Here is a 16,464-nt window from a genome sequence, read left to right as displayed (position 1 = left end):
GGTGGGCGTGCGCATCAGGCCAGCCTACCTGTGTACATGATTCCATTAATCTCTACTGACATGCTAATACTGTTGCTGCCGTTGGTGCTGGTCAGGTTTGCAGCCGAGTCCTGGCGGCTCTCGGAGGCTGTGGGAAGAAGAAAAAACACCCTTTGTCACCATAAACCAGCCCCCTTGCAATGAGTTGTATCATGTGGGTCATCCTCACCAGATGTGAAGCTTCACAGAGCTTCAGACCTGATCTCTCAGCAGCACACACAGTAGGCATTCAACAAATACTTATTGAGTAAGAATGTATTTGTCTCAAATTTTTTTTTGCATGATTATAACTCTTGTTTTCCCCTAATAATTAAAAAAAAAATTTTTTTTCTTAAATTTCTTGGCTTCACTGCAAAGTAGGTGGGATCTTAGCTCCTCAACCAGGGATGGAAGTCTCGTCCCCCCTGCAGTGGAAGTGGAAAGTCTTAGCCATTGAACTGCCAGGGAAGTCTTTTACTAATAATTTTTATTGGAGTTTAGTTGATTTACAGTGCTAAGTTTTTCAGGTGTACAGCAGGACTACAAGTCTTAAGCAATGTGTTTGTGCTCAGTCACTCAGTCATGCCTGACTCTTTGCGACCCTATGGACTGTAACCCGCCAGGTTCCTGTGTCCATGGGGATTCTCCAGGCAAGAATACTGGAGTAGGTTGCCATTCCCTTCTCCAGGAGATCTTACCGATCCAGGGATCGAACTTGGATCTCCTGCATTGCAGATTCTTTATTGTCTGAGTCACCGGGGAAACCCAAATCATGTCATTCTTTTTCATGGCCAGAGTACTCCAGCCTTGGTTCATTCATTCCCCTACTGATGGACACACTAGGGACATTGTGCAAACATCTACAGTGAAGATCCTTGGACACGTGAGTTTCCTTGAGCCCTTGCATCAACTCTGCTCTAGATATCAAGCAGAATCATCCAGTTCTGGGGCAAGTACATCTTCTACCTTTAAAAGAGATTTCCCCCCGGGGCTTTCCTGGTAGTCCAGTGGTTAACACTCCATGCTTCCAATGCAGCAGGCACAGGTTTGATCCCTCATTAGGGAACTAAGATCCCACATACTCCGAGGCACAGCCAAAAAAAGACTGCCAAGTTGTCACCTGTTTACACATCCACCAGTAGGACCAAGGGGGCCCATTTCCACCACATCCTGACCAACATTTGATATTATTAAACTCTGATGGATGAAAAATGGAATCCCCTAGTTAACTTGCAGAGCCCCAAAGAGATGGAGTTAAACAGTTTTTCCTACTAGTTTATAAGTTGTGTTCCCCAAGTGACTCAGTGGCAAAGAACCCATCTGCCAATGAAGGAGCCACAGGAGACATGGGTTCAATCCCTGGGTTGAGAAGATCCCCAGGAGGAGGAAATGGCAAACTACTCTAGTATTCTTGCATGGAGAATCCTATGGACAGAGGAGCCTGGCAGGCTATAGTCCATGAAGTTGCACAGTTGGATACGACTGAGTATGCATGATGAGTCCCAGCTGCCCATTCCTTGTACTAGTCTGTTTACCTTTTTTTCTTTTTGATCTGTAGGCACTCTTTACATATGTTGGCTATGAGGCCCTTCTCTTGTGCAAGAAGCACAGAGGGTCTGAGCGCCGGGGTGGTACCTTGGCTGTTGATCCGGATGCTCATAGGCAGCTGTGCTGTCATGGCCAGGAAGTTCTGCTGAAGTGCCCGCTGCATCAGCCGCTGCTGCTCCTCTGCCACCAGGGCCATCTTCTTCTCGGGAGGCTCCCCAGACTCCAGTTTCTCCCGAAGCTGCTCCAGGGCTGCCGCCTGTGCTGCCACAGCCGCCTGGGCTGCTACTGCCTGGGCCGCCACCACGGTGTGACCTGCCAGGGAGACTGGCAGGCGGCCAGGGACTGTGATGGGGATGGCTGCATCCTCCTCTGGACAGGAGAGAAGAGGAGTTGGTGGCCAGAAGGGAATGGAGGTAGCTTAGTCCCTGCCTCCCACACAAGGCAGGAAGGTGCCTCCTTGAATACCTCCCCTGATGGGGTGCTCACTTCCTCTCAAGGGATGAAGTGGACAGATTTTGGAACAAACACAAGTGCTAAGAGCCTTTCTACTCTCAGGCTGACATCAGATACCACCATAATGGTAACAATACTAATGATAGTTACAGTATACAGTACTGCTTGGCATCATTAAGTAGTATCATACAGAGACCACAGTAGCACATGTTACATACACATACAATATTAATTACAACCAGAGCTCACCACATCTTGTCTAAAGCACTTAATGTGAACCATCCCATCAACCCCATTTCTACCTAGACACCCTCTTCTCCACTTTACTGCTGAGAAAACCAAGGCTCCGAGAGGATGGATAACTTTCCTGAGGCCACTAGGCTGAAGAGAAGTTGAGCTGAAATCAAACGCACACAGCCCAAGCCCAGAACCAGCTCTGGACCATTCCCCTCTCCAGCGGTTGAAACAAACAACCCCATCATTCCCACTCACTGGTCCCACTATGACCCACTCTCTCTTCGCCCAATTGTTCCTCTTGAGTCTCTCTCTAGTGGCCGGAGACTGCCTCTCCACGATGGACCCCATTCCAACTTCTGCAGTTGCCAGCCCCTCTGCCCTGGAGTCTCTGCAGCCATCTCTGCTACTCTCGGTTCCAAATAGCCCCTCGGACCCACTACAACCACCTTTCCCCAGCTCTCTCATGAGCTCCATCAGGTTCGGAGCTCTCTTTTGTCCCCCACTGTCCTCCTGAGCTCCAGCACGGGGCTCGCAGAGAACAGATGCCTAATGACGTTCACAGGTACGGCTGTGACTCTCCGAGGCTGGGGCGGGGTAAACAGAGGCCCATAGAGGTTGGAGGGAGCTGACACTGGTGAGATCTCTTTCACCTTAGATCTGACCAGCCCTGAATTCTCAGGGTGCTGGGAGGATCATCCTGGATCCCTGGGCCAAGCCTGTGACGTAGGGAGTCACAGTTCGTGTGGCAGATGAGAAACGGGACCTTGGACAGTGCACCAGCCTGCTTGAGGCCAGGCCACCACATGAGCTGTTGGTGATTCTGTGTTACGAAGGATTCAGAGGCTCGATGATCAACTGGTGATATCTGCCATGGATGGGGTCTAGGGTGTTGCACGCTGCGCATTTTACACACCCAAGGTCCCCAACAACTCCACAAAGGTATAATCTCCTGCACTTTACCCATAACAAGAGATAGGCTCAGAAAGGGCCAGTGAGCACTGAGCAATAGCTCCAAGGGTGGTTACAGTCAGTTTGATGACCCACACTGGGACCGTGTGTTCAGAAGAATTCTAAAGTTCAAAGGGAAGAGGATACAGTGATCAACTAGCAATGTCTGTCACATCAAGGGACTAGAGATAACCACGGGCAGCAGCCTGGACAAATGCTACAGTAAAAGAGTGATTAATTAGCAATGTCTGCCAGGGGCAAAGGATAGGAAAATTGGGCATGGTTTGCCTTCTCCGACTTGGCACAGAATTGGAGGTAACAACTGTTGAGTTGTGATATATGCCAAGGGCACAGGTTTAGGGGGAACAAATTGATTAGAGATGTCTGCCTGCCATGGGCCAAGGTTGAAGGAACAGCAGTTGACTAGTAATGTCTGCCACAGGCATACCACTGGTGGGTAGGTAGCCCTCTTCCACACCCACTTTGGGGCCTATCTTCCTGGTCACCCAGAAAGGGAGAGAGACATCCCCATCCCTAGGTCACACTGCCAGGCTAAAGCAGAGTCATGATCAGGCCCCAAGCCCTGCGCAGCCCTCACCTTTCTTGATCTTGGGGGCTGGGGTGATGGAGCTGCCGTTGGTGCTGGCGGCCAGGCCCAGGGAGGACACAGGCAGTTTAGGCGAGGACAGCATGCTGTGGGCCCCGCCCGGCGAGTAGGCAAAGAGGGAGCCCCCAAAGCTCTGGCGCCGGCCCTCCCTCCGATTGCTGTCGATGGCTGCCTGGAGCTCGTTGGGGTTGCTGAGGCCACGCTTCTCACACTCGTAGGGGTACAGGTACTTCATATACCTGTGGGCAGGGACAAGAGGCAGGATGGCACTCAGGACACCTTAGGGGTCTGCATGAAGCCAAGCCCCACCTCCCTGCCTGGATGCCCACTGGTCCTCTGAGCCCCTGTCCTCACCTATGCTGTTCCCTCTGTCGTGATGCCTGTCCTGCAGCACGTCCCATCCCCATGACCACCACCTGCTAATCCTTGAGCACTCAACTGGCAGGGCCTAAAGGCCGGGACTTTCCGTGACCCCCTGCTCTGTGGTCCTTTCTACCTAGGGTCCTTTCTGCCTGGCGTGAGCGGGCACTTACTGGGTGCGCAGTGTGAAGGCAGCGCTGGTGATGGATGTGGGCAGGTTCAGTCCCTTGGTGATCTCCCGCCACAGCTTCTTGTTGATGACCTCCACCAAGCCGCCCTTCTCTGTCACCAGCACGTACAACATGAACAGGTCGAGTACCTGCTTCGCCATGATGGGGATGCGGTTCACAGGTGTCCCTGTGGAGAGGCGGGTGCTGTCACTTGAGGTGGCGCCCAATGCATCAGTGAGAGTGGGTACCCTTGGCACAGCTGACCCAAGGCAGCTGGCCCTCTGGAGGGCTGCCCCTGGCATTATAGGGGGTAAAGAAGCATCCCTGCCCCAGCCAGTGTGGCACCCAGCATCTGCTGGGGGCAGGGTCACTGGATCAGACCCCAGCTTGCAAGAGCTCCAAGGCGGCTGTGTCTCAGTATTTCCATCAGTGATCTGGGTTCATGCTGCTCATCTGGGGATGAGGAGGTGCTGCAGGGCCAACCTGGTGGCCCAGCATGAGAAATACAGCCTCTGTTATTCTTTCTACAACCGACAGCTGCCAAAACAACTCCGCTGTGTTCCCTGAGGCCGGCTCCCTCAAGGTCCCCTGGGGCTCTGCAGTGGGGAAGCGGGGCTGGTTAATCCACTTTGCAGTTTAGATAGCAGAAAGATGGGCCAGCCAGGGGAGAGGGGCCCCTCCCTGCAGACAGGCCTTCTCCCCACTTCTGCCCACCCTGATGGTCCGAGCCCCTGAACACGTGCCTCCCAGCCAAGGGAGCCCCTAGGTCTCAGGTCAGTCTGCCTGGCACCTTTCTGGCTGACGGTGGAGAAGTCCCCAATTATACTTCTCCCCCGGGCAGTGAAATTACAGGTTAACTCTCTGTGGCCCCCACACTGTCCTGCTCACATGAAGTACCCCCACCCCATGCCCAGCCTGGCATACAGCAGGTGTCAGTAAACAACAGTGAAGGCAGCTGGGCCCCCATCCAATCGCAGCCCTGAGGGCAGACCTGCCCTCCCTGCAGAGATGGAATCTGGCTCCTGCTCCCTCCACCCCAACCATGGTGCTCTGGACCTGGGACCCTGGTTTCCACTCCCCACTCACCAGCCCCAGCGGGACATCTCAGAACCACCTCCTGCCAACCTTGGCTGCTTCCTAAGTCGCCAAATTCCCAAGGAACAAACACAGCCTGGCGGAGGTGGAGTAAGATGGGCCTCAGATCCCCCCACTTCATTTTCCAGCCCAAGGAGAGAGACAAGCAACACTAGGTGTCAGTGGCACCCCCAGCGCCCGCCTGGCCCACGCGGGATGCTGAGTTAGGCTCTGAGTTGGGCTTCTCCCGGGACCCTGGGCCCTAGCTCGGCAGCAGGCGGATGTTTATAGAAGACGTGGAGCTGGGTGAGCACAGAGAGGCATTGATGGAGGCGGGCAGGGGGGTGATAAGGAAGGGTGGAGAGGTCATCAAGGAAACAGCAGGAGGGTGGGGTGCAGGCAGGGCCCCTCCCCCACTTCTAGCCCTGGGGATTCTGGAGAACCATCCAGTTAGAGACTTTTTGACTTTGTGATGGGGGCAGGGGAAGCGGGAATTACTTTCCCCCTGGAGTGACGGGAAGGGGCTTGTGGGATGCAGGACATGATATCCAGATTCTCAGCCCCAAAGCCCTCCATCCCAATTATAGACAGGAGGGTTCAATAGGAAGGTGGGAAAGCAGGGCCTTGGAGCTGGGTTCTGAGGGATGCATAAGAGTTTGTTGCTTCCTGTCCTCAGGAGCACCTGGCTTGGTGAGGGAGGCAGAGCTGGACATAGACCCTGAAAGCCTAGGTGGCCAGGAGATGGGGCCTCAGAGAACCGGGCCTCACTGACACCCCACTCCAGAGCAGCTCAGCATACTCCCTCCATGCCTCCAGTACACCAGAAACCCAGTCTTAGGCAGAGTGGGTGGGCTTTGGGCCTAAGGGCTTGGAGCCCCATGTTGGGGGTCAGTGGGGGGCTCTGGTAGGTGTGGACCGGGCTGATAAAGGGTGGGGTAGGAGCTCTCTGACTGCATAGGGGGCAGCAGGCCTGGCTGGCCTGGAAGATAACTGGGCTGGGCTGGACTTCTCTACCCCGGTACAGGAGGGGTTAACGCGGAGGCTGCAGCCCCCTCCCCTTTCATCTCCTTCCCTTCCGGCCTGGGCCTGTGTTTACAGAAGCTGCTAGCAGGGAGAGGCAGGCAGGGGCCCTGGACAAAGAAGCTGCCAGGCCCCTGCAGCCCATACCAGCCCCACCCCTTCCTGCCTCTCCAGGCCTCAGTTTCCTTCCCTGAACAGTGGGGGTATGGGGGTATCAGGGAACTGAGCCCACACTGCAGTGGGTACTCCTACGATCTGTATCTGGCTGGAGCTCTGAGCTGGGGGCGGGGGGGGTGGGTACTGGGGGTCCTCTGGGCCTGGCTCTCCCTGAATGCCCCCTAGGCCTGGCCTCTGTCCCTGGTCATCACCTGTTTGCAAGGCTGTGTCTGGCATCTGCCAGACCCTGGGGGTGGGGGTGGGGGGCAGAGGTGGCTCGGCTGTCTTTGCATAAGAACTGTGGCCCTGGCACTCAGCACGTGGGGGCACTGACCACCACACGGCAGGGGGTGCAGGTGGCCCATCTCACAGACTGAGAGACTGAGGCCCCAGGTGGGAGCAGGGACCCAAACCACCCACCAATTGCAGCAGCAGGAAGGCCAGTCTCCAGTCTGCCAGGAGCTTCTGCCCACCACCCAGCGCCTGCCCTCCTGGGAATCCAACCCTGTTCCCCACACAGAGGCCGGCCTGCTGTGGGGGATCCTGGGAGCAGCAAGGGAGGAAGCCTGCACTGTCACTTCTGGGTTGGAGTCCCGAGACCCTCTCCCCCACCCAAGGACACACCTCTTATACTCTCACAGCTGTGCCTCCCCCACCAGACCTGCAGGGCTGGGCCTCCTCTGTCAGATACCCATGGCAGGATGGTGCCTCTTCTCTCAGATGCTTGCCACCATGGCAGGGCTATGTCTCCTGCTCAGGCATCTCTTGGATGCCTCCAGCCATGGGGAGCTCACTTTCTGACACATCTGCCCCAGGCTGTGGCCAGCAGGGCCCATCCTCCTGGCAGGCAGACCTCACCTCGTTTCTGCATGAAACTGAACAAGTCATCCAGGAACTCCTTCCTCTTGGGGTCTGCGTCCAGTTCGTAGAGCTGTGAAGGCAGGGAGGGGATGGGTTAGCGGGTGCCGGAGCTGGCAGAATGTTCACATCACTTGGAAAGTTAGTTGAGGGGACTGCCAGTAGGAGAGCCAGCAGAGGGGCTCAGCCCTGGCCCTGTCCCCCAGCATCCAAACATCTGCCAAGGTCCCGCTGAGTAGGCAGCAAGAGCCTGCCACTGCCATCAGACAAAGACACTGAGACATTGTCCTGGGGCGGCGTAGCAGTTGACCACACGCTCAGTTTAAACCACGGATATTTACTTATTCCTGCCTGGTTCTGAACACCAGCCATCTGGAGTCAAGGTATGGCTCTAAGGGGGATTCTTCCATCTCTCCCAGCTTGCAGGGACCCAAGTGTCCCAGGCCTGCAGCTGCACCAACCTGGTCTCTGCCTCTGTCTTGCGTGACTTCTTCCTGGGGATTTGTCCAAAGTCCCCTCTTCCCATGGGGCACCCACTCACTGGCTGAGGGCCATCTCATCCCCATCCTTAACGGCTCACACCTGCAGATACCCGACTCCTGCATCATGCTCTGATCACAGGTATGTGCTCAAGCTGAGTCTTGAACATATAATTTTGGGGGACACAATTTGTCTCACCCAGACTATTGCCACCATGAGGGTGGTGGATGTCTGGCACTGTCCACCAAGCCAGTGTGTATGCTCCTGCAGGGCACAGAGGCAGGCCTGGGACAGAGTCAGGACTCTCAGGAGCTCTGTCCTGCACATCCATTGCCTGGGTCCACCAGTTATGGAGGTCTGCAGTATTTGCAGGGCAGGGTGTCCTAGTCTCAACTGTCAGCTCCCAGGTGCTGGTGGGCAGGGAAGCCAGTAGAGGTAATTAGAGAGCAAAGCTTGGCGGTGGGGGACGGGGGAAGGCGGGGGTTGCCGAGGAGGGGCAGTGCAAATAGCAGGCTTCAAATTAAGCTCTAGGGAATGTGCCCCCGTGGCTGCCTGGACACAGGGTGAGCAGGACTGTGGTGGGGGGCCTTGAAACCACCAATTAGCTCCAGCTGGGATAATCCGTCATCAAGGCCTAAGAACAGGGTAAGGCCCAGCTCCCGTGGCATGGGACATCCCTGGGCCTGGGAAGGCAGGGTCCTTGGGGAGGCTACCGTTAGCCATCTGGCCCCTCTCTGGGCCTCAGTTTCCTAGTCTGTGCAATGGAGACAATGTGGGGACTGAAGGGAACAGGCTGGGAGAGCTAGGAGTCCAGCCCTGGGTGGTCTAGGCCCGGCCTTTGTCTCCACCCTGCCCAGCCAGGCTAGCCAGCTGCATTCCTGCACTGATTTATGGTGGCCAGAGGCGTGCACCCATCCGGGCCCCTCTGCTGTCCCCGCCCCAACCCCCACTCCAGCCCACACAGCCCCCAGCACTGTGTGGGCCCCTCACCCTTTCCGCAGAGCCTGTGATTCACACCCTGGTCTGGTCTCCTGTCTGTCTGCCCAGGGAGTTTGCCTGTTTTTGTTTCTGGTGTCTAAAACAGGGCTGAGCACACAGCAGTTGCTTAATAGATGCTCGTTAAGTGAACCCTGATTGCTCAGCTGCGACATGGGCCAGGCTTGGCAGAGAAGACCAGAGTGACTTGTGGGGGTTCATCCTCAAATTTCCATCCACTCAGAACCTCAGGACTGGACCTTGTGCAGAAACGGCATCTCTGCCAACGTCATTAGTCATGATGGGTTTTCACAGTAGGACGACTAGGGTCCTTATGAGAGTAAGACAGGCAGACACATGGGGAGATGAGGCAGAGACTGGGCTGATGCGGACACAGGCCAAGGGACGCCCAGAGACCCAGGAGCTGGAAGAGGTGGGAGGACTCGCCTCTGGAGCCTCTGGAGGGAGCAGGGCCCTGCCATGGCCTGACCCTGGCCACTAGTTCTCCAGAACCAAGAAGATCTCTGTAGATCTAAGCCATCTGGTGTGTGGTCAGTCGTCCCGTTCAGTCAGTTGTCATACCTGCTCCAGGAAGCGCACATGGGGTTCACCCAACCTCAAGCCTGTCTTGACAAGGGGCAACACTTCCTCCTGTAAGATTCAAACCCCAGTGGAGGGGGGCCCACCCTGCATGAACCCCTTCCTTTCCAGGTCTAGCCCCCACAAGAGATCAGAGCACCCCTCCTGCCTCAGTTTCCCCATCTTTCAGGGACAGTGGTTGTTAAGTACAACAGCTTCACCCAGCACTCATGGCACCATCAGGACACCCGTATTCCAGGTGGGCAAACGGAGTTTCAGGACAGAGACCAGCTGCTTGCACAGGCGGCCCAGCTTAGAGGGGGTCCACTCACTAACCCCCAGGCCAGACAGTGGGCGGCAGTGGTGGCATGGCCAGACCCTCACGGGGCCGGGGCATTATGTGAGGCCATAAAGGGGGTGGGCAGGTCCCCAGGCAGCCAGCAGAGGGGGTAGCTTTAATGGCTGTTGCTGTGGGCAGCCGACAACAAAGACGGGCAGTAAAGGCCGCCTAGCTTTATGGGGCTCTGGCCCCAAGTTCCGCACCCCTGTGGGGTGTGTCCTGCCCTGGTCAGCTGGCCAAGGCAGCCAACCAAGCCCCAGCCAAGGGGGAGCTGTGGACGGTGTCCGCCCCCTCCCCTGCCACCATGAGCTGCTGGGCCCAATTACCTGGTCTCACAAGGCTTTCAAGCCACATAGCTGGGCCAGGACACCTCCCTGGCCACGCCCAGGCCTCCGGCCCACCTGGGTCCTCTGGCTGAAACCCTGCCCCTTTCCGGAGGGCCCAGGAGGTGCTGTCATGCCTAGAGCTGCAAACCCAGGCTAGAGGTTGGGCAAAACCTCAGGAAACCCCCCTGGGGCTGAAGCGGGAGATAAACTGCCTGGCTCTTCCCTCCCCAAAGCTGAGCGCTGGGGCCACAGGTGCTGTGATCATGGGGCCTCCTCCAGCTGAGGGCACCCCACCTCCCTGCGGCCACGTGGTCCTGGAGGACCTGCCAGGGCCCTCCCCACTGACCTCTCACCGGCCTTCCTGCAGCTTCTCAAGCCCGCCAGGGGCTGCGGTCCCACCTCTGGCCTTTGACCTGGCAGCTCCTCTGGCCTGGAATGTTGGCCTGGCCCTGGCTGAGTTCTCTGCCCCCCAGGCTTCCCTGTCACCCAGGTCTCTGTGCTGAGGTCATCCCGGAGGGCTGACTGCAGCTGCGTTCTCACTGGGACCAGGTCCGCCAACTATGGGCGACTCTCTGTGTACCCCACCCCGCCTGGCCCTGTCCCCTGCACAACTGAGCCGCGTGGACTCACACTGTCCTCCTGGGAGAGTGTCGGCGGTTTTCCCATCTAGGAGTCTAGGATTAGGCACACAGCAGCTGCTTCAAAAGTGCTCATTAAAATGGACTTTGATTTCTCACCACAACTTGGGGACAGGATTCCCCCCATCCTTTCCCAAATCCCAGACATGTTTGGGCATGACCCTTGCTCTGGGGCACCTGCAGCCCAGGATTGGGCAGATAAGCATCTTGGGGGTTCCTAGGTCTGCCCCACTGGTTCAGATTCTGCCCTCCCCCAGCCCCATCTGTGAAGGGGGCACAGGAGCCTGAGGATGTGGGTGTGGATGTGTGGGCTTGGGCTGGGGGGTCCCCAAAAATGCTCCCAAGTGCACACCTCCCTTCCCATTTTATACCTGCCAGGCAGAGTCACTGGGACATGGCCACGTGGCCCACCTTTCTCGGCTGTGGTGGGGCCCCCACCCATTGGTGGAACACATCTGTCGGCTAGTTACCAAGGCTTGGCTGCCCGTGGTCCATCTTCCCCCTACTCAGCACCACCCACTTCACAGAAGGGAAACTGAGGCACAGACCAGGTAGAGCCCAGTCCCGACCTCTCCTGCCCTGCAGTCTCCCGTCTCCCCATCACCCCAACGAGGACTATACTTCCCCTGTGGTCACTGCTGGCCCTTACCTCCCTCTGCTTAGCCCCTTTGGACCACAACATGGTTTTGGAGCAAAAGGCACAGAGTTCACCTCAGGGCCTTTCCACCTGTGCTCCCTCCCCTGGAAAGCAGTTTCCTGGCCCCTCCTCATCCTCTGACCCCGGCCTCAGCCTCAGTTTCCTTTCAGGCAAAGATACAAGCCAGCCTGGCGCCCCATATGGCTTTCTCAGTGGACACTTGACCACCCTGGGGAGGGGGAACGGTGAGCGTGAGGGCCCGACACCTGCCTTGCTCTGGGTCCAACACAGGTGTGGGAGAAGGCTGGAGGGGGTATGGAGCGGGGATCGTTGGAGGGATCCCTCCCACCCCACCTCCCCACCCCACCCCCTGCCTGCCCCATGGAGGGTGGAGGGGCCAGTGTCCAGGAGGAAGCAGATAAAGCCAGGCAGGCTCGGGGCTCCAGGCTCAGGTAGTGGGTGGGGGAGGGGCTGCGGAGGAAAAAGCGAGATAACCTCCCCCTCCCCCAAGTGCTCGAGGGGCAAACAGGAAATTCTTGTTTGTGGCGAATGGTGAGCATTTCCACCACCACCACCACCACCACCCAGCTGCTGACCAGGCCTCCAGAAAGCCCTAGTTGGAGCTGGGGGTGGGAGTTGGGGTTGGGGTGGGACCCTCAGGTGGGACCCTCCCTCACTGGAAGCTGCCCTGTGGGGACAGCAGACACCTCAGGAGCCAGGACACCACCTGCCAGCCTGGAAGAGGAGGACAGGCCTCTATCAACCCACAGGGGGGCCTGGTGCAGGGCGGAGGGGCCCCCAGGACCGCCCACAATCAGGAGACCCCTCCCAGACACCACGTCCCCAGTCCCCACGGGGCTGAGGGCGAGGGCTGCGTCCGGCCCAAGGCTGAGGAGGCCCTAGCTATAAAGAGACCGCCCGCCCGGGGCCCCTGAGAGGACCTTTGCCCCCTCAACAGTGTCTGCTCGGCCCCCTCCTGCCACCCAGGCGGCTCCAAAGTCCGAGGGGCCCTGTCTCGGAGGGACGAGGCCACCGGGCGGCAGGGGGACTCTAGGAGTGAGGCTGTGTCCTTGGACAGCAGAGACAGGGACTCAAATCAGGAGAAACTGGAAGGATTCGGGATCGCGGAGAGCCCCCAGGTCCTGAGCAGGACAACTCTGTCCCCGGCAGACACTGATGCTGCTTGGAGAGCCCACAGCTGGGGGCAGGGGTAAAAAGGCCTGTTTTCACACTTGTGTCCAACCACAGCTCCTGGGAACCAGAGAAGGATGCTTCCCCCATGGCTGCAATGGGGTGGGGGTGGGGGCAGGAACAGAACCTCCACCCTACCCTCACTGACCCCCCACCCCCATGGGGAGCACAGGACAAGGAGGGGGTTAGGGAAGGGATGAGGGATGGAGGAGGAGCCGGGCGACAGGCAGGGCTGGGCGCCGCCTTAATCTCGCCTACTTTATCCTGGATTGTTAAAGAAAATATTTATGGAGGTGAAAGTCACGTACTATAGAATTAGCTGTTTTACAGTGAATGATTCAGGGGCCTTCTGTGCAGACAGTGTTCGGCAACCACCACCTCTGTTCGTTCCAGAACCTCCCATTCCCCCCCCCAAAAAAAACCCTGTCCTCATCAGAACCCCCTCCCCCGCAGCCCCTGACAACCAGGAGCCCACTCCTTATGTCTGTGGATCTGCCAGTTCCAGACATTTCCCATCAGTGCAATCACACCCTGTGTGTCCTTCTGTGTCTGCTTCTCACTGAGCATTGGGTTCTCAGGGTCTGTCCACGTGATAGTGAGTGTCAGGGCTTCTCTCCTTTTCGTGGCTGAGTAAATATTCCAGGTGTGTGGAGGGACACATTCGTTCATCCATTCACCACTGATGGGCATTTGGCTTGTTTCCCTTTTTTGGCCATTATTATAAATCTCACCTATTTCTATATCCTTTGGGGTATGGACAAAAACTGACTCATCATACTGCCAGTAAACCAAGAGAAACTGCAGTGAAACAGCATAGAAGGCCCCACAGCTGGCTTTTAATCCTTCAACGTCCCCCCTCAGAGCAACCAAGATGACACTTCCCTGCAGCTTCCCAGAGTGGAGGGTCCCGGGAGCTTTCAATCTCTACATCAAGATCAGGCTGTGTCTCCCCTGCTCCAAGGCTGCCCTTGGCTCCCTGCCTCTGTCAGAAGCCAGACCTCCTACCTGCTAGGCTGGGTGGGTGGGGCTGATCCCCTAGATGCCGGCACCTGGCACCTCCCCAGTGCTGGCCCCTCACTGTCCCTATCTTAGTCCTGTCTGGGGCCTCTGCATTGCTGGTGCCCCCATCTGGATCCCCCTCCTCCATCCTTAAAACCCTCTTTGGCTCCTGCTCTGACCCCCAAGCCAGGGCAACACCCTGAGTAATGCTCCCTGTCCCCCCCACCCCCAGCATCTGTCACAGGTCACGTGACTCTGCACTTATTTGGGGGATGGTTTCTTTCCTTTCTTCATTCTCACCCAGATGACAGCCCCCAGGGCAAAACAGGTAACAGTGGGTGAGCTTGGTATACAGCAGGTGCTAAAGAAGAACTTAGATTCCTAACCATCTGGTGTGTCCTCCATCACAGCTCAGCCCCTTTGTCCCCACCCCCCGGGAACCCGCCCCGGGCAGATAAAGCCCCTCCTCACATTATCTATTGGGTCCTGGGAGGCTTGGGCCGGGGATGACTCAGCATGGGCAGCCGTTGCCAGGTGGGCCCAGGCCCTGGCTGGGTCCCTGGGGACCACTCAACCGCGGACCCATTCACAGAACCGCCCACGCACAGGCTGGGAGGAGGGCTGGGGGCGGGGTGCACTGGTCCCCATGGCCCCTCCCCTCATGTCCACTCTGCACCCAGGAAAAGGAGGCGGGGGCGGGGCTGCATGCGCACTGGGGACCAGTTTGGGTCTGGCCATAGTGCTGCCCCCACCAGCTGCTGAGCCACTGGGTGCTATAACCATCCTGTTCCGCAGCACCTGCCTAGGGGGTGCGCTTCTTCCCCTTCTCGCCCCCTCTCCTCAGAGACCCTGAGGGGCAGGGTCAGATGGATGAAGCCAGGACCATGGCCAGGCTGTGGGAGGAGGTGGGGTGGGGCGGAAGGACCTGGAGTCTGGAACCCTCCCTGTCTGCCTCAGTTTACCCATCGTGGCAGGTGGGCAGTAAGCAGAAGTTGGTGTGGTACCCACAGCCCTTCTGGGGGTGGCAGGGGCTCAGGAGGAGGAGGGCAGAGGAGGAGGAAGCCAGGGAGAGCAGTGTCAGCTCTCCAGGTTGGGGCCAGGTCAGGCCATTTTACAGCCATGACTGAGCACCTTCTGTGTTGGTTTTCTTGTGGGGGGGGCCCACACTGTGCATTTGGGGTGCAGGGCCTGTAGGATCTTAGTTCCCCCACCAGGGACTGAAACTGGGCCCAATTCAGTGAAGCGCTGAGTCCTAACCACTGGACTGCCAGGTAAGTCCCATCCTTCTCTATGTGAAGGTCCATACTGGATGCTGGGGACACAGTGCACCCAAGAGAGACCTGGCCTGAAAGGGGGGCAGCAGGAATCCCACCCAAGGGTGGCCAGGACCCCTGGAGCCAGGCAGCTCCCTGCAGGGTGGGGGAAGGGCAGTCTTGCTTGCTGCTGTATACAGCAGGGGCTTAATAGTGTCCACAAGGTGACAGGCCCTTCCCACAAGTTGGCCTCCCCATGCACCTGACCCCTGGGGCCAGCCCCGCCCCAACCCAGGCTCAGGGCCACACGGCCCTTTCATTTCCCGTCAGCACTCCAGGGCTGCAGGGGCCCCACTCGGCCGGCAGGAAATTGGGGAAGTGATTCTGGGCAGGGCAGAAACATCTGCCCGCTTGGCCACCACCCCCCCAACTGGTGTGTGTCCCCTCTCAGCAGAGACACAGCACCCCCACCCACGACACAGATATTAATAAAACTTCCAGAAACAAGTCACAAAGCCTGACCACAAAGTCAGCGATGAAAGGCACTTCTTTCTGGATTTCCGGATTGCGAGGTTCCGGGGACGTGCCCTGGTCTCCAGTCAGCCTTTCATGCGAGTGGGGGCCCCTGGAGCCTCAATCTCCCCACCTGGGAAATGGGCAGGGGTGCACCTGGGGCATCCAGGTGGGGGAGGACAAGGGGACTGTGGGAACAGGCTGTGCAGAGAGAACAGTATGGCCACGTGTCACAGCTGGGGATGCCAGCCAGGCCTGGCATCGAGGACGTGCCCAGAATGGGGAGCAGGGGAGAGAAACTTCTAGGAAGATAGCGGCCCCAACATGCAAATCTGGGTGGCGGCCTCCATCCACCTGGGAGCCCCCCGCCCACGGGCTTGGCTGGAGCAGACCACTGTCCATATGGGAGCCCATTTCTCAGATGGGGAGACTGAGGTGCTGAGAGAAGGCACAGAGTGGGACTGGGACCTGGGACAGAGCCCCTTGGCACCTCTGGCCATGTCAAAATCTGGTGGGACTGGGGTTTGGGGTGGGACCCTGCCCAAGAACGCCTGGCATGTGTGAGGCACCGGGCAAAGGCTTTGGGGTCAGAAAGTGAAAAATCCAGCATCTTCTCCTTCTCCGCCGCCTCCACCTGCAGTTATGATGGTCCTTGTGTTCTGGGTTCCTGGGACCCCCACAACCCGAGGACAACAGTGTTGTTACTGCTTAGCTGCTGGCTCAGGGCAGCTGAGGGGTCTGAGCCCTGCACCCAAAGCCTGGCACCTGGGAATTAAAACTTCCACCATGGGGGACACTTCCCTGGTGGTCTAGTGGCTAGGACTCTGTGCTCCCAAAGCAGGGGGTCCTGGTTCGATCCCTGGTCGAGGAACTAGATTCCACATGCCACAATTAAGACCCGGCGAAGCCAGGTAAAAAAGCAACAAACAAACTAAAAACCCGCATTGTGCAGGAGTAACTTCTGAAAGAAAGTAGCCCCGTGTACCTGCAGAAGAGCTGTGGGCAGCCCCCAATAGGTGGAAAGGGACCCTCCTAGTGGTCCAGGGGCCTGTAGAACTCCATCTGCTCGGGGAGTGACGTCCCC

General features: G+C 57.7%; 1 protein-coding gene across 4 annotated transcripts in view; it reads right to left on the bottom strand.

Annotated features, from left to right (window-relative positions):
• Nucleotides 1-16,464, bottom strand: part of ARID3A (AT-rich interaction domain 3A) — a 35,652-nt gene that overhangs the window by 3,946 nt on the left and 15,242 nt on the right. For all 4 annotated transcript variants that reach the window (XM_065918438.1, XM_065918437.1, XM_065918436.1 and 1 more), the window contains exons 4-8: nucleotides 7,450-7,522; nucleotides 4,345-4,528; nucleotides 3,803-4,050; nucleotides 1,654-1,935; nucleotides 29-127 (exon numbers count right to left, since the gene is read on the bottom strand). In XM_065918438.1, the coding sequence (XP_065774510.1) occupies nucleotides 29-127; nucleotides 1,654-1,935; nucleotides 3,803-4,050; nucleotides 4,345-4,528; nucleotides 7,450-7,522 (886 nt within the window). The remainder of the gene's footprint in view (nucleotides 1-28; nucleotides 128-1,653; nucleotides 1,936-3,802; nucleotides 4,051-4,344; nucleotides 4,529-7,449; nucleotides 7,523-16,464) is intronic.

This window comes from Muntiacus reevesi, chromosome 1 (genome assembly GCF_963930625.1).
Source record: "Muntiacus reevesi chromosome 1, mMunRee1.1, whole genome shotgun sequence".
NCBI lineage: Eukaryota > Metazoa > Chordata > Mammalia > Artiodactyla > Cervidae > Muntiacus > Muntiacus reevesi.
Note: the sequence above shows the minus strand (reverse complement) of the source record. Positions and strands in the feature narration are given on the sequence as shown.